The sequence below is a fragment of the Cebus imitator genome, unplaced genomic scaffold, assembly GCF_001604975.1.
Source record: "Cebus imitator isolate Cc_AM_T3 unplaced genomic scaffold, Cebus_imitator-1.0 Scaffold313, whole genome shotgun sequence".
Lineage (NCBI taxonomy): Eukaryota > Metazoa > Chordata > Mammalia > Primates > Cebidae > Cebus > Cebus imitator.
Window position 1 is genome coordinate 812,631 of NW_016107628.1, and position 20,450 is coordinate 833,080.

At 56.5% G+C, this 20,450-nt stretch overlaps 1 protein-coding gene across 4 annotated transcripts; it reads left to right on the forward strand.

Annotated features, from left to right (window-relative positions):
* Positions 1-22: 22 nt before the first annotated feature.
* Positions 23-19,870, forward strand: IGSF9 (immunoglobulin superfamily member 9). 4 transcript variants are annotated; one of them, XM_017503651.2, is made up of 22 exons: positions 23-111; positions 461-704; positions 2,678-2,909; positions 3,150-3,338; positions 8,511-8,663; positions 9,757-9,911; positions 10,149-10,266; positions 11,829-11,970; positions 12,081-12,226; positions 12,319-12,461; positions 14,282-14,422; positions 15,004-15,120; positions 15,311-15,461; positions 15,670-15,793; positions 16,052-16,227; positions 16,479-16,729; positions 16,942-17,026; positions 17,113-17,289; positions 17,550-17,592; positions 17,925-18,785; positions 19,040-19,167; positions 19,382-19,870. In XM_017503651.2, exons 3-22 carry the CDS (start codon positions 2,852-2,854, stop codon positions 19,561-19,563), a joined length of 3,540 nt encoding a protein of 1,179 aa, XP_017359140.1. In that variant the 5' UTR covers positions 23-111; positions 461-704; positions 2,678-2,851; the 3' UTR covers positions 19,564-19,870. The 4 variants fall into 4 exon arrangements, with proteins under 4 accessions (XP_017359140.1, XP_037585554.1, XP_037585555.1 ...); XM_037729626.1 differs by having other exon boundaries at positions 16,521-16,729; XM_037729627.1 differs by lacking the exon at positions 8,511-8,663 and having other exon boundaries at positions 24-111.
* The last annotated feature ends 580 nt before the right edge of the window (positions 19,871-20,450 follow it).

A 20,450-nucleotide genomic window follows, 5' to 3' on the forward strand; every position in this document is an offset into this window, starting at 1 on the left:
CTAGATCCGCCTCGGGAGCTGACTTGGCAACCCCACGCTCAGAGCACAGCCTTCCCCTGCACACGGTGGGAGGCGCCAGGGCAAGATTTGGGAGCTCGCCAATGCAGACAGGTATTTCCAGTCCTGCCAGAGAAGCAATGCGTGGAGGTGGAAATGGGGATGGGGGAGGAGATCGGATGAGCCCGGGACCTGGGTGGATCCCTTGGGAGGAGGGCGGGGAGTCTTGCTCCCCGCCTGGTGCTCCCGGCCCCAGGCTCAGATTTCAACCCTAGCTGCCGCCTCCGTGGCGCGCCCGTTAGGGGAGCGCAGAGGGTCGCCCGCAGCTCGGAAGGGAGGACGGCGTGCCAGGAACCTGCCAAGGGTCCAGCTCCCGCAGCCCCGGAACGCGGGCCGGACCCCGCGGCCCCTTTTGCTGGCGGCGGGAAGCGGCCGACCAGCCTTTCCGCGCTTGGCTGTGCAGAGGTCCACGAGGGGGCGACCTGAGCCCACGTGCCGCCGGGCCCTTCCCTCCTGAAACTACAACTCCCAGGCCGCTCAGGGGTCCCGCCCACCTCGCCGCGCTTCTGGCGGCTCCAATTGGCCGCTGCGGGAGGAGGATTGGCGGTCTCCAGGGCGACGGGAGGCGCTCGGGGCATCCGAGGCTGGGAGGCGGGTCCGCCCCCTATTGTGTAGCGGCGAGAGTGGAGCCGAGCCGTGCGGAGCAGGTGAGGGAGGGGGCGTCCTGGGGGGATAGAAGTGGGGTGCTGGCGGGGGCATGAAGAGTAGTGCGGAGTTATGGGGGACAGGAGAAAGCGGGGAGTTCTAAGGAGAAGTGGAATTCTTTGGGCGAGCAGAACTGGGGGAGTTCTGGGGAGGGAAGTGAAATTCTTGGTGGGTGGGTGGGGGTTCCCGGAGAACTGGAGGAGTTCGGGAGGCAACGTGGGGGAGTTCTCGGTGGGTTCCAAGAGAAAGGAAGAGTTCCAGGGGACCCGAGAATGCGAGGAAGAAAGGAATTGTTGGGGTGGGGTATCAGAAGTGTATTGTGGGCTGAGACAGGAGAATCCCAGGGAGGAGAATTCTCGGGAGGAGAGGATGGGAAGTGGCTGGGGGTGGGGTGGGGAAGCCAGAAGGGAGTTCTTTGTAGCGCGGAGGACCTGCTGCAATGGGAGATCAGATGCGAGAAGCTGGAATTGAGGGGGACTGTGGTAGCAGCAATCACTGGGAAGGGAGTCCTGGGAGGATGAGGGAGTTGTGTGTGGGGAGACTAGAAAGGTGAGGAAACAGTGGAGGCTGGGGAGTTGGAAAGATCTTAGGAGACTCGGAGGAATTCTGGGGATGCCTGATTATTCAGGGTCTTGGAAAACAGCCAGGACAGAACTAGGGGTTCCTGTATACTTGGAAAAAGGTTTTTTAGGGAAGTATGGGAGAGGTGCCTGGAGGCAGTGGGAAGCAGGGGGCTTGGTTGCTAGTGAATTGCCAGAAGTTAGACGTACAGGATCATTAAGTAGAGGCAGGGATCAGACTCCGTGGAGTGTTTTGTAGTTTGTCCTGAACTTTGTGGCCAAGAGTGGAGTGGAAGCCTCAGAGCAGAGTCCACTTGGCTGTCCCAGGCCCTGGCATGGACCCTCTGGCTCTCTGAGACTGCCCTAGGATCTGTGGGGCTGTCAGGAGTTCCTACTCTCCATGCCTCAGGGCTAATTTTGTACACCTCAGGGACTCACAGGCTTTTTTTGGACCATGCCCCTGGGGTTGAGGAAGAGAGAGCCTGACAAACCAAACTGTGGCACGCTGAAGATATTGGAGGGGAGTGAGTGGGAGGAATTTGGGTGAGGTCCTTGAGTGGTGGTGCCTGGCAGGGGGCGGGCTACTTGGCAGTATCATGAGGAAGAAGCTGCCAGCCCCGGGACCTGTCCAGACCTGGAGGATGCTGCCTGGGTCCCCCATACAGGCAGGTGGGGGAAGCAGCTCCTCCTCTCGCAAGTACCTGACTCACTCACTGCCAAGGCAGTGTAGCAGTGTAGGGAGACTGAGTGGAGAAAGACCTCTGGGTCTCCAGTTTCCAGGATTTTTCATAGAGGCTAGGGAAATAGGGCAAGGGAGTGTATGGGAGTGTCCTGGGGACCACTTTCTGTTGGTTAAGGACCCTGGATTTGCATCCAGGATTTGCCCTTGACTGGCTCTCTGTCCCTGAGCAGAGATTCTCAGGGGCCTTATCTGTCACAGTGGGGTGAAGGCGACAGCACTGGTTCCTTCTTGCTGCTATACCTTGTTAGCACCAAGAGTAAGGGGAGAAGCAAGAGCAGGCTGGGCCATGAGTGTCTTGATCTACTGTACTTCCTTCCCAAATCTTTTTTCAAGTATGTAAGGAACCCCAGTTCTCTCCTGGCTTAGCTTTTCAAGACCCTCAGAACTTAGGTGTCCCCAGAATCCTTCCACATTTCCTAAGACCTTCCCAGCTCTCCCAGCTCCCCCTTTTCCTCACCTTTCTGGTCTCGGCATTCAGCACTCACCATTCTCCCAGTACTTCTACCCCTGCTCTCATTCCCCAGGGCTTCAAGATCCTCCCCCTTTCCCCCTCCTCCCAGTTACCTACGCTCCCCCCGTCCTTTCTCTTCCCAGCACCTTTCTCTAACTGTGGGGTTTCTCCTGGACTCCAGTACTGGCCAACTCTGCATGTTGCCTTGCGCTTTGCATTTAGATCTCGTGGTTCTCCAGAGAGCAGCTTCCTTGGGTGTTACATGAGCCAAGCCCTCACTGTCCAGAAGAGTGAGAGCTGAAACCTGCTCCCTGAGCTGATCGCAAGGACATCCCTTGGCCCCTCCACCTGGGCTCCTGTGGATAGGAGGGGCTGGGCGAGCAGGCCAGCTGGGCTATGGTGTGGTGCCTCGGCCTGGCCGTCCTCAGCCTGGTCATCAGCCAGGGGGCTGACGGTGAGCTGAACTCCTGGGCTCAAGAACTCCCTGTTAGCCTTGGGATGGGGATGGGAGTGCTCCTCAAGTGTTCCTCTTTGAGCAGGGCAGGGGAGGAAGAGGGCTGGTTCTGGAGAAGCTGAACTGGGGGTTCCTCCGGTCACCCAAAGTCCTAAGGTGCCTATAGAGATACTGATGGCATCTCCCCTCCCAGCACTGACCCTGGCCCCCTGTCGTGCCCTCATACCACCCATCATGCAGGTCGAGGGAAGCCTGAGGTGGACTCCGTGGTGGGCCGGGCTGGGGAGAGTGTGGTGCTGGGCTGTGACCTGCTGCCCCCGGCCGGCCGGCCCCCTCTGCATGTCATCGAGTGGATGCGCTTTGGATTCCTGCTTCCCATCTTCATCCAGTTCGGCTTCTACTCTCCCCGAATTGACCCTGATTACGTGGGTAAGAGTTCTCCTCAGGTGGGGGGTAGGGAGGTATCAGCAAGAAAGGTGGGCTGCATAGAGTTGGGCAAGGCTCCCTGTGAACTGCTCTGTCCAGGCCCCGTCTCATCTCCAGTTCTACTGCCTTAACTCCGCTTAACAAGCATGGCTCCGCTCCCAAGTAGTTAATTCATTGAACGATTCATTCATTTACACACACAGACACACACACATGCACATTATAGCTCTGCTATTTAGAACTCCACGTGGTCTGTTCCAGAGGAGATCCTGCGGCCCTATTCCAAGTATCCATCCTAATTCTGTAATTGCTTTTTCTAGATCTCATCATGAAACCTCCCAGACTTCATCCTGATCTCTAGTTTCCCCACTCGGCCCTACCTTGGTCCTGGCTCTGCTGTCTGCTCACTCCTCTGCCCTCTCCTTCCCCATTGTCTTAAATGCTAGTTTGGGGGTTCTCGGCTTCTGGGAGTGGGCTGAGGTGGCAGCAGGGTGGGCGCGGCTGTGACCTCTCTGCTTTTCCAGGAGGGCTCAGCCTGCTTCTTAGTAGAGAAGCACAGGTGTACAGAGAGGGTGGGCTGGGGAGGGTCCAGGTTCCCCAAAGTTCAGTGACAGGAAGGGGCTGGCCGGGGCTGCTGCTTTAGGTGGCTCCTGTTGGGACTTAAAATCGTGTGTAGCCTCGCTGGGTGCCTTCTGCTGCACCCCAGCTGGTTCCCTAGAATGGCTACAATGGCTCTGCTTCCTCCTAATCCCGGATGGAGCCTTAGTCTAAGCGGTTTAGTGCCAGGTCTCGGGGGCAGCGTGTGGGAGGCCCTAAGGACGGGCCTGGGCTGTAAGGTGAGGGTGAGTCTTGTTGCCTCCTCTTCAGAGGGGAATTCTGGGAAAGGTCACCTGTGAAGGCGTTGATGGGGAGACCCCCACCTTTGCCCTCTTCCGTTTGAATCCTGAGGGAAACCCTGGGATTGGCTGAGCCCTTGGCACGGGGCGGACTGAGCAGAGAGGGGAGGAGGTACAGGCAGGTGGTGCAGACGGGAAATTTATTTTCAAACTGGGGGCAGTTATTGGCAAACAGCCTGGTGAGAGTGTATGTGTCTGCACAAGCCCTGTGGGAATGAATGAAAGCGGGCCCCAATTAGCACCAGTGGAGAAAAAACGGCTGTGCCCACCAGCCCTCCCTCCCTGCCTCTGCCTGCCCAGGCTTGGGAGGGGTCTTGGGCTGCGGGGCTGAGGCTGGACAGATTCAGAATGTTGCCTGAGGGCAAAACAAGGGGAGGCGGAGGAGAGAGGGGCTTTTCCTGGGACTCCACCAGGGAGACGGGAAGCTGTTCCTTCTCTCCAGCTTGTGTCCTGCCTTGAGGTCCCTCAGGCCTCAAGCCACTGGACGGTTAGCACCGTTTGTCTACCTGTGGGTCTTACTTCTCTCTGTGCTGCTGCTTGAGCTGTAGGGGCTGTGAGCAGTGGCCGCGGGGACTTGCTTTCTACCCCTGTGCTTTGTTCACACTCCTGCCTGGGTCTGGAGCTCCTGGTCAGGCCAGAACTGGCGGAGGGAGGGAGTAGGACCGGAGGGAGGCCCCTGAGCCTGTTAACCCTTTTACTGCCTCTCAGCCTTTGTGTCGGGGACTCGGAACTGCAGTTGCTAAGCAACAGGAGGTGGAGGTTGCTAAGGACAATGCTCTTCTGTCATAAACCCTCTGGGCAGCGAAGGGGAGATGGGCCAGGGACTGTTGTGGGGCTGGTGGCCTAGAATGTGTGAGGAACCCTGAGAGAGACTGTGGGGCGCATTAGGGACCACACCGAACAGAAGTCTTCCCATCTTTGAGGACTCTAGAAGTGTCTAGCAGAGGGGACTAGATTTATCAATGAGTGCCAAGGAGTGAGAGTAATATAAAACAAGCTAGCACTCAAGAGGAGGATTCAGGTAGCCGCAGTGTGTAAGGCGCCCCGCCCTGTGCCCTCACAGTACCGGTGTGGCGTGAACCCAGGACCAGGCCGCCGGAGGGAAGGCAGGCTAGGCTTAGCCGACACCACCTTTCCTGAGGTGGATCCTGGACCAGCTCATCCAAATGGCAAGATGGGCTTTTGGTCTTTGACTTTTGCACTGTACGTCTTGGGATTTTCAAGATGCCCCCCATAGCAGAAGGGACGTGCAGTTTTTCTCTGCCCTGAGTTGTCTGATAAAAATCAGCGACCTTGTTCTCCACTTGGAACTCCCCTGCTTAGCAAGGGAGTCGCCTCCCCTCACCACCTTTTATTCTTCACCCTCCGCCCAGTCACAGCTTCCCAGAAGCCTTCCTTACCGCTCTTGCTTCCTAGTGCAATGTCTGGGCACAGTTAGCACCAGTTTTTGAACTTCTTTGTGGACGTGTGGACATGAACTTGCCCGTTTAGGTGAGCGTGGGTTCCCTGCCTTCCGAGAGCTTAAGAGAGCGGAGACTGTGTCTCCTGTTTTCTTCACACACCCATGCATATGGGAAGATCTGAAGTCAACAGGCTTTGGGGCTGCAGGTGGAGGGAGGCCTCCAGGAGGTGGGCCCAGAGCTCAGGAGGAGGACTCAGGGCTGATCCACTGGTGATCTTCCTGTTCTTCTGTGACACTACAGGTCTAGCAGTCCAAGTGTCACAGAAAAGTTGGGACACACAGTGTGCTTCATTGCATATTCTGAGTAACATTTGGACTGGTAACCCAGCGGCTACCAGCATCTCCCAAGTGAGAATACACCGATTATGCTCAGTGTCCTGAACAGTTTGGTCCTAACACCCGTGTCCATGGGAAGCACATTGCTGTGTTTGGAGAAAGAAGCCTGGCTTTGTCACTTACTAGCCACGTGATTTTGGAAAGAAACTTAACATTAATTCCTTCAGCTACAATGGCATTCTTGAGAGGATTAAATATGGTGAGAACGCGTAATATTACATGGCCCTTATTCCACACTCAATCTTCCTTCCCTCTTCTTCCTTCTTTGTAGAGCTAGAAGATCACTGTAATAAAAGTATCATGTGGGACATAGAGGAGGCTGCAGTCTGGGGTCTGCAGGGCTCAGGGCCAGGCAGATCAGCCTTCCTGAGGAATCCTGACAGTGGGTGGAAGGGTGCGATTATGTTAAACATTTACCTGCTAGGCCTGGTCTTATCTCCCGGGTGGGGATTTAAACACCTAGCGCTTTAAGCAGGTCCACCCATTCTAGAGAATCCACACCCCTGGAACTCATTCTAAGCAGAAAAAGACTCTTACCTAAGATCACAAAGCCTCCCTCAACCTGATCCCTCTCTTCTTCCTGAAATAGATTATCTTATTTCTGAAATAGATCACTCTAGAGGTAGAAGGGAAGCAAATTGGAGGGGTTGAGTGCATTCACAGCTTCAGAATTTCTAGTATTAGGAAGAGCTGGGGTGGATACTATGCAAAGGGCCTTGGAGCTGCATTTGCATACAACATAAGATTAAGAAAAGGTAGCCAGGCACAGTGGCTCACAGCTTAATCCCAGCACTGTGGGAAGCTGAGGCTGGAGATCCCTTGAGGCCATGAGTTTGAAACCAGCCTAGGCAACATAGCAAGACCTTGTTCTACAAAAATTAAAAAATTAGCTAGGCATGGTGACACATGCCTGCAGTACTAGCTACTTGAGATGCCAAGGCAGGAGGACTGCTTGAGCCCAGGAATTTGAGGCTGCAATGAGCTGCAAACAAACCACTGCACTCCAGCCTGGGCAACAGAGTGAGACCATCTCTTAAAAAAAAAAAAAAAAGAAAGAAAGAAAAGAAAGTTCCATTTGCCCATAGCAGAGGACAAGGTGGGGATGAACAATGTGATGTGGAGGGGAGGAGGCTGGAGGCAAGGAGACCTGCAAGTAGGTTGTTGAGGAAACCCAGGTGAGACATGCCACAGGTATAAAGGTGAGGACAGCAGAGAAGGGAAAAGGTTTAGGAGGTAGGAGTTGAAAAACTTAATGAGCAAGTAGATACGGGAGGTAATCCAGAAATCTCAGAGATGCCAGGTTTCTGATAAGGTGACTCGCTGTGTGGCGGTGCTGTTCACTGATACAGAGAAAAGGAAGACGATGTTTCATCAGTTTAGGGACAGAGCCAGGACTTGAGTGCAGCTTTCTGATTTCAAATCTAGAGCTCATTTATTTGTTCAACAACGTTTATTTGAGCATCCACGGATGCCAGGCACCATGCTACGCACCTTCCCTGCATTATGCCTCTCCTCCACCCCACCCCAATTCTGTTTCTTTCTCTTCTTTTTACAGATGAGGACACTGAAATTGAGAGAGGTTAAGTAACTTGCCCAAAAGAGTATGCAGTTGAGCTGGACTCATACCTAGGTCTATCTGGCTCCCAAGTGTGTTCCCGTCTCACTAGGCTGCACTGCCAGGGTCCCATGAAGCTGTCTGGGGTACACAGTTCCATCCAGTGAGGGTGCTGAGGGGTGGGGTAGGCACCCTCGCTCTGAGCCTGGTGCTGTGGTGTGGTGTGGTGTGGATGCTGACTAAGGGTGGGATTGAGGTGTCTGCTTGTGCTGTGCTTGTGTGGCTTTGTGGAACTGCATGCCGTCAGCCAGCTGGGGCCTGGGTGCCCTGGGGCATGGAGAGGATGGGGCGAGGAGGCTGCTGACTTTGCTGCTTGCTGGGCTGGACTCTGGCCACCCTAAGGCGCTTAGGCTGCTGATAATAGCCCGCAGGGATTAGGGGCTTTGGCAGGCAGGGTCTGGGTTCCCCTGCTAGGGCCTCAAACACTGCTGAGGTTTTCAGGGACACAGTCCTCTATTAGGAGTACTCCCGGGAGCTCACACTTTCCCCTACTAAAAGAACCCAGAGGTAGGCAGGCCCTGTGAGAATCCAAAGCAGACTGCAGGCGGGCTCTTCACCTCCTCCACCAGCAGTCCTGGATGCCAAGTGCAGTTCGGGGGGAGGTTCTGTCCACCTGCTGTCCCTCTAGGTTTCCCATTGTCTAGATGGGGTCCCAGCTGTTGAATGGCAAGAGTGGTCAGAGGGGCTGAATGGAGGGACTTGTCCTGAATGACCCCAACCCCATCTGCGTCTCTCTGGACCCCACACTCTCAGAGTAACTGGGAGAGACTGAGCCTACTCCTACCTCTACGAATTACCAGTGTGACCAGGAAATTGGGGCTCTCGTGGGGTCCCTTCAGCACCCCTGATTCAGGGTTCCTCCCCAGGACGAGTCCGGCTGCAGAAGGGGGCCTCTCTCCAGATCGAGGGTCTGCGGGTGGAAGACCAGGGCTGGTACGAGTGCCGCGTGCTCTTCCTGGACCAGCACATCCCTGAAGACGATTTTGCTAACGGCTCCTGGGTGCATCTGACAGTCAATTGTATGAAGCTGGGGGCAGGTGGTGGAAAAAGACAGGGTGGAGGAGAATGGGGAGCTCTGGCTGGTGGGAGAAAGGGGAAGAGGGAGTTCTATTTCCACTCCAAGAGCAGCTCCCATCCTTCCTGGCAGCCCCTGTTTGCTCACTTAGCGGTTGCATCTCATCCCTCCCCATGCTGCCCTTTTCAGTTCTTCAAACATAAATCCAATCAGTCTGCTAGGCTCTATGTCAGGAACTTCCTCTTTCTCTTCCTTGCTGCTTCCCTGACCAGGAAAATGGGTGGGAGAGACGGGGCTCTTAGACCCTGAGTGAAACACAGTTCACATATACAGCACTTCATGTTTCTTTTCCTTCCTTCCTTTCTTTCTCTTTTCTTTTTTTTTTTTTTTTTTGAGATGGAGTTTCACTATTGTTGCCCAGGCTGGAGTGCAATCATGTGATCTCTGCTCACCGCAACCTCTACCTCCTGAGTTCAAGCGATTCTCCTGCCTCAGCCTCCCAAGTAGCTGGGATTACAGGCATATGCCACCATCCCTGGCTAATTTTGTATTTTTTAGTAGAGATGGGGTTTCTCCATGTTGGCCAGGCTGGTCTCGAACTCCCAACCTCAGGTGATCCGTCGCCTTGGCCTCCCAAAGTGCTGGGATTACAGGTGTGATCCACTGTGCCTGGCCAGCACTATATTTTCAAAACACCTTTTCACTCAGGCCCTTATTATTTCTCTCTCACTGCTAAGTAGGAAGGAGGTCATAATCATCCCCATTGCATAGGTGAGGCTGGGTCATGCTACTGATTAGTGGCAGGGCAGAGTCTAGGACCCAGGCCTCCTGACTCCCAGAACAGTGCTCCTCCTGAGGGGACGTGGCTCTCTCCCCAGCTCTGGACATCCAGTCTGGGCTCAGCCCCAGGCCAGTGTGTGGGGTGGGTTGATAGAATCTTCATAGACAGGGTGGCCCCAGGCTGGGGATTCCTGTGAGGTGGGGCTGGCAGGTGGGCAGCGGGCTGTAGCCCTGAGTGGTCTGTCTCCCTGGCCCTGGGACACAGCTCTTTGGGCTGATAGCCCCCCTGGGGCCCCTGATGCCTGTCTCCCTCGCAGCGCCCCCTCAATTCCAGGAGACACCTCCTGCTGTGTTGGAAGTGCAGGAACTGGAGCCTGTGACCCTGCGTTGTGTGGCCCGTGGCAGCCCCCTGCCTCGTGTGACTTGGAAGCTCCGAGGACAGGACCTTGGCCAGGGCCAGGGCCAGGTGCAAGTGAGTCCTGGGGGTGGACAGAATGAACCAGATAGAATGTGAAGGGAAGGTGGGGGCCTGGCAGTGGGGCCAGAGGACAGAAGGGGCAAAGGCCAGGCTGGAAGATGGGCGGGAAGAGGGGCTTGGCATTGTTTTCCCCGAGCCTGGGGTGCTGCCTCCCTCTGCTGGCCAGCCTCAGAAGTGCAGGGTCTGAGGCTGGCGGGAGAAGGGACTCTTCCTCACCCATTCCTTCCCTAGGTGCAGAACGGGACGCTGCGGATCCACCGAGTAGAGCGAGGCAGCTCTGGGGTCTACACCTGCCAAGCCTCCAGCACTGAGGGCAGCACCACCCATGCCACCCAGCTGCTGGTGCTAGGTGCTCTCTGGCGGGAGGGCTGGGGTCCAGGGACACCTGTGCAAGGGGGCTGTGACCTGTGGCTGAACTGGTGTACAGCAGGGTGGGAAGGAGATTAGTGCCTGAGAGCAGGGCCCGTGGAGGCTGAGGGGGCACCCAATGCAGGCTGTTGCTCTGAAACTAACAGTTTAATTTTAAAAGGCTCAGTAAGCAGACAGAGTGATCTTTAGTGCCCAGTAGTGTGGGCACTAAAGTGGACAGGGCATGGGTGCTTGTGTTAGGCTGCGAGCTGGGTAACTCCCTGAGTCCCAGTTTCTTCATCTTTATAAAGAGACTTACATCTACCTCTCAGGTCTGTTACTAGAATTTACTTAGGTCCAGCTGAGCCCAGTTGGTGGCACATGGTAATTCCTGGCCAAGATCCTTCCTTTAGAAGCTGAGAAATAGAAGGCCTGGACTATGCCTTTGTAGAGACTATTGTCTTTGTGGGGAGGTAAGACTAACTGGGGAAACAGGGAAGTGTTGCTGTCCATGGTACTGTAAGAATGGCAGCACCGGGTAACGGTTAAAGGTGTCGTCTCTGGCATCAGGAAGCCTCATATGAATATTGCCTCTCCTGCTGTCGTTGGGCACTCACCTCACAGTCTCTCTGCCTCTGAGCCTTCATTTCTTCATCTATAAAATGGAGGCAATTTCCCCACAAAGGTTCTGGTGCGGGTTAAATAAGGTCATGCAGGTGGCACTCAGTGCGGGGCATGCAGTCAGTGCTCTGTTTGCATCAGCTGGCATCATGCCTCCTCTTACTGACTGCTCATGCAGTACCCGCCCAGAGCGGGGAGACAGTAGTGGAAGTGTAGTAGCCAGAGGTGCTTTTTCAGGAGGTATGTGGCGTGGCCAGGACCTTGGGAGGGGCATTCCGGCTGGGGTTGAGGGGAGCAAAGGCATGGAGATGGGGGACAGCCAGCTGCCCACACTGACCTGAAAGAGATCATGAGGGCTGACATATGGAAAGATGGCTGGCCAGGTAGGGAGGGGTTGGATCGCAGAGGTCCACGGGGCTGGGTTTGAGCTTAGTGTGGTAGGAGTCAGGTGTGTTGCAGGTTCCTGAACAGAAATGTTCTGTGGCACCAGGGTCTGTTTCTGTAGGAATGGCCATTAGAGTGGCAGCCACAGGGGAGCCTGGAGTCAGGGGGTGCTGCAGCACCTTGAGGTGAGGTATTGGGTACCTGGATTAGGGTCAGAGACAGAGAAGCAATTCAAGAGGTGACAGGTAGGGATACAAATGGCAAATGAGCAGTTAAACGGACACCCCCAAACATACACGCCGTTCCTAGGCAGTGGAACTGCATGAATGGGGTTGTTCTTGATGGAACAGAGAGAATTTGGAAAGAAGAATGGGTCTCAGGGAGAGGATGAATCCTTGTTACATACAGGGGGAAGCTTCTGTTTCCATCCCCCAAAGCCCCATAACAATGAGCCCTACAATTCCAGAGGGCAGAGCTGGGAAGAATTGTAGAGGTGACCTCAGGGTTCTGGGAAGACTGTCGGCTGAGGCCACCTTCCTCCCCTTGCGCACCCCACAGGACCCCCAGTCATCGTGGTGCCCCCCAAGAACAGCACAGTAAACGCCTCCCAGGATGTTTCCTTGGCCTGCCACGCTGAGGCATACCCTGCTAACCTCACCTACAGCTGGTTCCAGGACAACACCAATGTCTTCCACATTAGGTGTGGTCACCGTCACGAGGAGGGTGGAGGTGGGGAATTGGCAGACAGTCTCTGAGGAGCCGCTTGGCTGGGCAAGGCCTGGACCCCTCCTCATACATGCCACATTGCAGCCGCCTGCAGTCCCGGGTGCGGATCCTGGTGGACGGGAGCCTGTGGCTGCAGGCCACCCAGCCTGATGACGCCGGCCGCTACACCTGTGTGCCCAGCAATGGCCTCCTGCATCCACCCTCAGCCTCTGCCTACCTCACCGTGCTCTGTAAGCCTGGCCCCAGCCTCTCCCTCAGCCTGCTCCCTTCCCCTGGGCCAGGCCAAGCCCCTCTCCCCCAACTTGCCACTACTTTCCCCCAGACCCAGCCCAGGTGACAACTATGCCTCCTGAGACACTCCTGCCCATAGGCATGCCGGGGGTGATCCACTGCCCGGTTCGTGCCAACCCCCCACTGCACTTTGTCAGCTGGACCAAGGATGGAAAGGCCCTGCAGCTGGACAAGGTACAGGCTTGGGGAAGGGGAAGGAGGGTCTTAACTTGGTGTTAGTCTGCTCAGGACAGCTGGGTGGAGTTAGCTCCATTTAATTCAATTCAGTGACTGGTGGCACACATATTTTGTGAATTTAATTTGTCTTATAAGACATGTTTCGGCCAGGCACCGTGGCTCACACTTCTACTCCCAGAACTTTGGGAGGCCAAGGTGGGTGGATCACGAGGTCAGGAGTTCAAGACCAGCCTGGCCAACACAGTGAAATTCCATCTCTACTAAAAATACAAAAATTAGCTGCGCATGGTGGCGGGCTTCTGTAGTCCTAGCTACTCAGGAGGCTGAGGCAGGAGAATCGCTTGAACCTGGGAGGTGGAGGTTGCAGTGAGCCGAGATGGTGCCACTGCACTTCAGCCTGGGCAACAGAGCTAAACTCCATCTCAAGGGAAAAAAAAAAAAAAAGACACATTGCATAGGAAACTACTTAAAACCCCTGAGGAAAATTTCCATGGTTTAAGGTGCTGGTTTTGTGTCTTTGGGGAAAAGGTGAGAGATGATCTCTGGGGAAAATGATGGCAAAGAGTCAAAAAGCAGAACTGAATGTTGATGACTGGGGGAACTGTGTGTCCCGGGGAGACACACACTTGTTACCAGGTGCTGTGAAGGGGACAGGGGCCAGGAGGCATCCATCCTTAAAGTGAGCACTGTCTGGGCAGAGGACAGCAACACAGACACTGCTGGAATGCCAGGGATGGAGCTTGTACCTTCCTCTTAGGGTGGGTGAGGACAGACCGGCAACAGATTCTGGGACTTTGGTGACTGGCCTCAAAGAGGAGATAGTCATTCCATTGCAGAAACGAGGGCCACGAGGCAGGAAGTAATGTAGTGTGTTTATGGAATTATGAATTGACCAATTGGGTGGGAGCTGGAGTGCCTGTAGGGGCATGAATGGTGCAGAGAAAGCTGGAAGGACAGGTTAACATCACAAGGGAGAACTGTAGATGCCAAGTCAATATTACCTCATTCCAAGGCAACTGGCATCTTTTGTCTGCAGAGACTATACATTTTTTGAGGCCTAGTATTGCATCTTTTCATCGTAGTGTACCTGGGGCTTCCACAACAATAGGACCCAGTACATCTTTGTGGAATGTTTAAGAAAAAAGTCTACAGGCAGTTGGAGCCATTGGAGTTTGTTGAGCATTGGTGTGATAGCATCAGAGGCATTATCAGGGGCTGAGCTCGTCCAGTGGAATGCAGTGGGAGACACTGGACATAGGAAGCGGGGTTCTGAGGCTGCTTGCCCAGGCAAGCGTTGTGGAGTCTGAGTTGGAGAGGAGGACATGAAGATGAATGGGCTCATGCCCAGACAAAAGGATGACTGGCTTGGTATTTTGCTAGGGGGAGTGAGGGAATGTGAGGAGGCAGACTTCAGTAAAGAGGCTGATGGGCCCTTTAATAGAGAAATAGGAGCTGGTTTGGGGTGGAAGATGCTGAACTTAGTTGTGGAGTGCTGGGAAGGCAGCCAGGTGAAGTCCCAGCAGGCAGGAAGCCCCATGTGGCCCAGCTCCAGGGGCGGCCATCCACATTGTGTTTTCTGGGAGTGGCACCCTCTGGAGTTGTGCAGTCACAGCCTGACACTATTGGGAGGGGTCCCTGTGTAGGAAGGAGAGAAAGGAAGCACTGACATTCAGAGAGAGGTCAGGCCTAAACATGGAGCTGTGGAGTCCTCTGCACAGCTGTGGGTTTCTCGTCCTGCTCTCTCTCTCTTGTACTGCCATCCCGGGCTTGCCTCTGCTGAGCTCCTCTCTCTAGCTGTCACCTCCTCTTCCTTCCAGTTTCCTGGCTGGTCCCAGGGCACAGAAGGCTCACTGATCATTGCCCTGGGGAACGAGGATGCCCTGGGAGAATACTCCTGCACCCCCTACAACAGTCTTGGTACTGCTGGGCCCTCCCCTGTGACCCGTGTGCTGCTCAAGGTGAGGCCGGGGGTGGGCAGGGGCCTGTGGTGACAGTGGGTCAGATGGCTGGAGATGGAGCTAAGGCCAGGCTGATGGGGGTGGGGTGGGGAGACACATGGGGAGGGGCTCCCAAGTCTGTCTCCCACGGTGACCATGGCAGCAGCTGCCTGATGCCATCCTAGAGGTTTCCGCAGAGGTGGTGCTCGGGAGGTGGGACATCAGTCCCAGACACAGTAAGATACCCTGTCTGCCCAACTCTCACTATCCTTGACCATGCTGCCTCCCTCTCTGGGGTTCTGGGAGGAAGAATGTTCTGCAGAGCTTTGTACATTTCCGAGAGTCCTGCTCAAGCCTGCCAGTCCTTACTACACCCCCATTTCCCTCCAGCCCCTACCCACTGGGGAACAGACACAGAGCCAGAGAGGAATTGAGAGATGGAGAGAGAATGAGGTAGTGACAGGCTTGGTGGGTGTTTAGTTAGGGGGAGTGAGAAGAGTGAGGTGAGACGTGGTATGACAGGGATCACGGAGCCGGGGAGTAGCCAGCCTTAGTCAGCAGTGTAAGAGAGGGCCCCTCCCGATGCCAGATCTGGCTTGCAGGCTCCCCCAGCTTTTATAGAACGGCCCAAGGAAGAATATTTCCAAGAAGTAGGGCGGGAGCTACTCATCCCCTGCTCTGCCCGAGGGGACCCTCCTCCTGTTGTCTCTTGGGCCAAGGTAAGGCTTCTGAGCCTGCCCTGTCTATACCTGCACCCACTACATGCCCCATTTTGTGGGAGGGAGGATGTGGGAAGGAGTGGGCTGTCAGAGGCAGGGTGGGGAGGAACTGGAGCGCTTGGAGAGATGAGGGGCGCCCTTGGTGAGGGGTGGCTGCGTGTGTCCTCAGGGCTCACCAGTGGTTCTGTAGGTGGGCCGGGGGCTGCAAGGCCAGGCCCAGGTGGACAGCAACAGCAGCCTCGTCCTGCGACCGTTGACCAAGGAGGCCCATGGGCGCTGGGAATGCAGTGCCAGCAATGCTGTGGCCCGAGTGGCCACCTCCACGAATGTCAACGTGCTGGGTTAGTTGGCTGGAGAGAGGGCCCTGGGCTGGGAGAAACCACGTGGAACAGGAGATGGGGGAATCGTTTTTGGAGGGCCAGAAAGGGGATCATGGGTGTGGGAGACCTGGGATGATGATGGGTGAAGGTCAGTGGTCCTGGGGCCCCTGTGACTTTCTATATTCCCTCAGGCCCTGACCACCATCCCTCTCTCCATGCCCCTCCCCAGGCACTAGCCCTCATGTTGTTACCAATGTGTCCGTGGTGCCTTTGCCCAAGGGTGCCAATGTCTCCTGGGAGCCTGGCTTTGATGGTGGCTATCTGCAGAGATTCAGTGTCTGGTACACCCCACTGTGAGTGACTTGCTCCTGCCATTTCTCTGCACCAACCTTGTCTCCTCTCCTCTCCTCCTTGAACCTATCTGGCCTTGTGCCCTTTCTTCCGTCCCTCAATCCCTCACCGGTCCTGGCTCTGCTTCCCTGTTTCCAGATTCTGAGACATTCAGGGCCAAGGTCCTGAGACCTTGGATGGTTGAGCAGAGGGGAGTTGGTTAGATTTGTGGACCCTAGATCTTCCTAGCTCATGAGGTGCCCCCTCTTCATGTCTCCCAGGGCCAAGCGTCCTGACCGAATGCACCATGACTGGGTGTCCTTGGCAGTGCCTGTGGGGGCTGCCCACCTCCTAGTGCCAGGGCTGCAGCCCCACACCCAGTACCAGTTCAGCGTGCTAGCTCAGAACAAGCTGGGGAGTGGTCCCTTCAGTGAAATAGTCCTGTCTGCTCCTGAAGGTGAGAGGCTTCTCATCCCAGAACAGCAGAGACAAGGATGGGAAAGGGCCGCTAGGAAAGCTGGGATATGGGAGGTCCTGGATGGGAAGGGGCAGAGGTGCTGGGCAGCTTGGGGTCCAGAGGGGTGTGTGGAAGATGATTTGGGCTTGTCTTTAGGGGCTCTGGGAGGAGAGTTGGGCACTGGAGGTCGTGGAAGGTCAGGGGAGGGGAGCTGGGAATCCCCTCTCTGACCTGCCCATCTGCCCATGCAGGGCTTCCTACCACACCAGCTGCGCCCAGGCTTCCCCCGACAGAGGTGCCGCCTCCCCTGTCCCCTCCGCGAGGTCTGGTGGCAGTGAGAACACCCCGGGGAGTACTCCTGCATTGGGATCCCCCAGAGCTGGTCCCTAAGACACTGGATGGCTACGTCTTGGAAGGACGGCAGGGCTCCCAGGGCTGGGAGGTGCTGGACCCGGCTGTGGCAGGCACAGAAACAGAGCTGCTGGTGCCAGGCCTCATCAAGGTATGTGCAGGAGGCGATACAGGGAGCGGCCTCCCAGGGGCTCTCCTGCGTCCTCCTCCATTCCCCAAACCCCATCTTCTCATCTTGATTTGAGCTCTTCACCTCCGCGTCCCACCTCACCCCACCGCCCCGCCTGCCCCGTCTTTCCGCGCTCCGCTGGGATGCGCGGTGCTGGGCCCTGACCTCCCTCCTGGCACCCCATCCCGTCGCAGGATGTCTTCTACGAGTTCCGCCTGGTGGCCTTCGCGGGCAGCTACGTCAGCGACCCCAGCAACACGGCCAACGTCTCCACTTCCGGTGAGCACCTGGCGGGAGGGAGGAGCGCCAGGGCTTGCGGGGGCTGCGAGCCCACTGACCTTCCCTCGTGGCCCCCGCCTGCCCAGGCCTGGAGGTCTACCCGTCGCGCACGCAGCTGCCCGGCCTCCTGCCCCAGCCGGTGCTGGCCGGCGTGCTGGGCGGGGTGTGCTTCCTGGGCGTGGCCGTCCTGGTGAGCATCCTGGCGGCCTGCCTCATGAACCGGCGCAGGGCTGCCCGCCGCCGCCGCAAGCGCCTCCGCCAAGGTAGGCCGCTCCAGCGTCATCCCTCCCCCCGCGCGCTGGGGCAGCGCCCCGGAGGGCCCCGCCCCTCCTCAAGCCCCTCCCACCTGGGGAAAATCCCTCCCTCCTGTGTGATCCAGGTGCATTCTCTCAGCTGTGTATGTGGTCCTGCCTGCGCTTTTCCCAGCCGGATGGGGTTGGGCGCCTGGTGTTGGGTGAGGGAGTCTGCGCCCCGAGGGCCTTGGTTTTTGCCTGTGTCACCTACTATTCTCGTGCCCTTCCAGATCCACCTCTTATCTTCTCTCCCACCGGGAAGTCAGCTGCACAGTAAGTGCCTCCACCTCCTTGGCTTTCTTCTGCCTTTCCATCGTGCGTGCCAGTATCCTCTGTTTCCTTTTTTGCACCTTTACTGGGAGGATGGGAGGGTGGGACAGGAACAAAAGTGGGAGAGGGTAAGAAGGGGTGCGCAGAGGCCCCAGCCTGAGGCCGGTCCAGTGTGGCCTGTGTCTTCCCTCCATCCCCTCCACCTGGTTGGTCCTTTCCTCGCTTGTTCTCCCTAGCTCTGCTCTGTTGTTCACCAAACCTCTCAAGGCCTGACGCTGGCTCCTGGGAGGGGGACCTGCCCCTACCACAGACCCTGATCTCCTGTCCTTCCCCAGCTCTGCTCTGGGCTCAGGCAGTCCTGACAGCGTGGCGAAGCTGAAGCTCCAGGGTTCCCCAGTCCCCAGCCTGCGCCAGAGTCTGCTCTGGGGGGATCCTGCCGGAACTCCCAGCCCCCACCCAGATCCTCCACCTAGCCGGGGACCCTTACCCCTGGAGCCCATTTGCCGGGGCCCAGATGGGCGCTTTGTGATGGGGCCCACTGTGGTGGCCCCCCAGGAAAGGTCAGGCCCGGAGCAGGCAGGACCTCGGACTCCAGCTGAGCGTCTGGCCCGGTCCTTTGACTGTAGCAGCAGCAGCCCCAGTGGGGCACCCCAGCCCCTCTGCATTGAAGACATCAGCCCTGTGGCAGCCCCTCCAGCAGCCCCACCCAGTCCCCTGCCAGGTCCCGGGCCCCTGCTCCAGTACCTGAGCCTGCCCTTCTTCCGGGAGATGAATGTGGATGGGGACTGGCCCCCTCTTGAGGATCCCAGCCCAGCTGCGCCTCCAGATTACGTGGATACCCGGCCCTGCCCCACCTCATCTTTCTTACGTCCCCCAGACACCCATCCTATGTCCCCCAGGGCATCACTTCCGGGGGATGTGGTAGGGGCTGGGGCAGCTGCAGAGCCCCCTTACACAGCCCTGGCTGACTGGACACTGAGGGAGCGGCTGCTGCCAGGCCTTCTCCCTGCCGCCCCTCGGGGCAGTCTCACCAGCCAGAGCAGTGGGCGAGGCAGCGCTTCGTTCCTGCGGCCCCCCTCCACAGCTCCCTCTGCAGGAGGCAGCTACCTCAGCCCTGCCCCAGGAGACACCAGCAGCTGGGCCAGTGGCCCTGAGAGGTGGCCCCGAAGGGAGCATGTGGTGACAGTCAGCAAGAGGTGAGAGCAGTCCCTGCCCATCCCTTCCTTGGCCCCAGTCCCACCCCAGACCTTCTCACCCGTCTCCTAATACCCTGCATCTCCTCTGCTCCACTCCCATGGAAGCCTCATCTCCTTTTAAAAGCTTTTGCTGAGGTCCAGGGATTTTTTCAGGGGAACCCATGGCTTAATGTGCGTTTGGGGTCCCTGAGTTCAGACTTTTCTGAACATCCTCTATTCCTCCACCCACACCATACATGTTTCTTTTTTAACAGGAGGAATACATCTGTGGATGAAAACTATGAGTGGGACACAGAATTCCCTGGGGACATGGAATTGCTGGAGACTTTGCACCTGGGCTTGGCCAGCTCACGGCTCAGACCCGAAGCTGAGCCAGAGCTAGGTGTGTTAGCCCCCTGGAAAGGCAGGCATCTCAGCCACACTGTCCCACATCTGCCCTGCCACCTTAGGACCCATCTATTCCCAGTCAGGCCCTGCCTCCCAGGCTCCTCTGCTCTAGATGGTGCCTTGCCCCCTTGGCCCATCTGTACTGGAAGGGCCTAGCGAGCAGTGAACCTCAGGGCCTCTTCTCTCATTGTCCTGCCCGCCTCTTGCAGGTGTGAAGACTCCGGAGGAGGGCTGCCTCCTGAACACTGCCCATGTTACTGGCCCTGAGGCCCGCTGTGCTGCCCTTCGGGAGGAATTCCTGGCCTTCCGCCGCCGCCGAGATGCTACCAGGGCTCGGCTGCCAGCCTATCGACAGCCAGTCCCCCACCCTGAGCAGGCCACTCTGCTGTGAACACCCCTAATGCAAGGCTGGGAAAAGGCAAATGGACCTGCAAAGGAGGCCCCCAACCAGACCTAGCTTCAACCTAGGGCACTGCCCCTGCCCCTTTGGTGCCCAGGCACAGACCCTGATAGTGGACTTGGGTAACCTTGGTATGGAATGTATGTGCTAAACCCCAGGTGATTCTGGGGATTGGAACAGGGATCTTAGGTCTGCCTTCTGTGTGTGTGTGTGTGTGTGTGCGTGTGTGTGTGTGTGTGTGTGTGTTCGTGGTGTGGGTGAAGTTTTTTACAGGTGAATAAATAAAGTCTGAAAGATGTTTCTCTGTGTTATCTGTCTTTGAATCTGAGAGAGTGCTGGGAAAATCCCTGTACCCTGAAAGAGAAGGGGAATCTTCTCGAATGAATGGAGGTGCATTCAGCATTCATTCAAGAAGCATTTACTGAGTGCTTACTGAGGCCAGCTGCTAAAGGCCAGCCATGAACTAGATACTGAGAAAATACAAAATAGTTGAAGACATGCCTTTGCCCTTGGGGTGTTCTTTCTCGTCAGGTAGACAAGTAAAGAAATAGTTACAGTATAACGTGATAAGTTCTGTGATAAAGCTATGTGTTGGTTATTGTGGTGGCACAGAGGAAGCAGTTACATTCAAGGCCACATTTAGTGAAAGCTTACATCGTGTGCTGGGACAAACGCCACATATGGGGGGGTCCTCAGGACCCTCACAGATGGTGGTGATGATAACAGTGGCCGGGCGTGGTGGTTCACACCTGTAATTCTATCACTTTGGGAAGCCGAGGTGGGTGAAGTCAGGAGATCGAGACGAGCCTGGCCAACATGGTGATACCCTGTCTCTATTAAAAATATAACCATTAGCTGGGCATGGTGGCGGGTGCCTG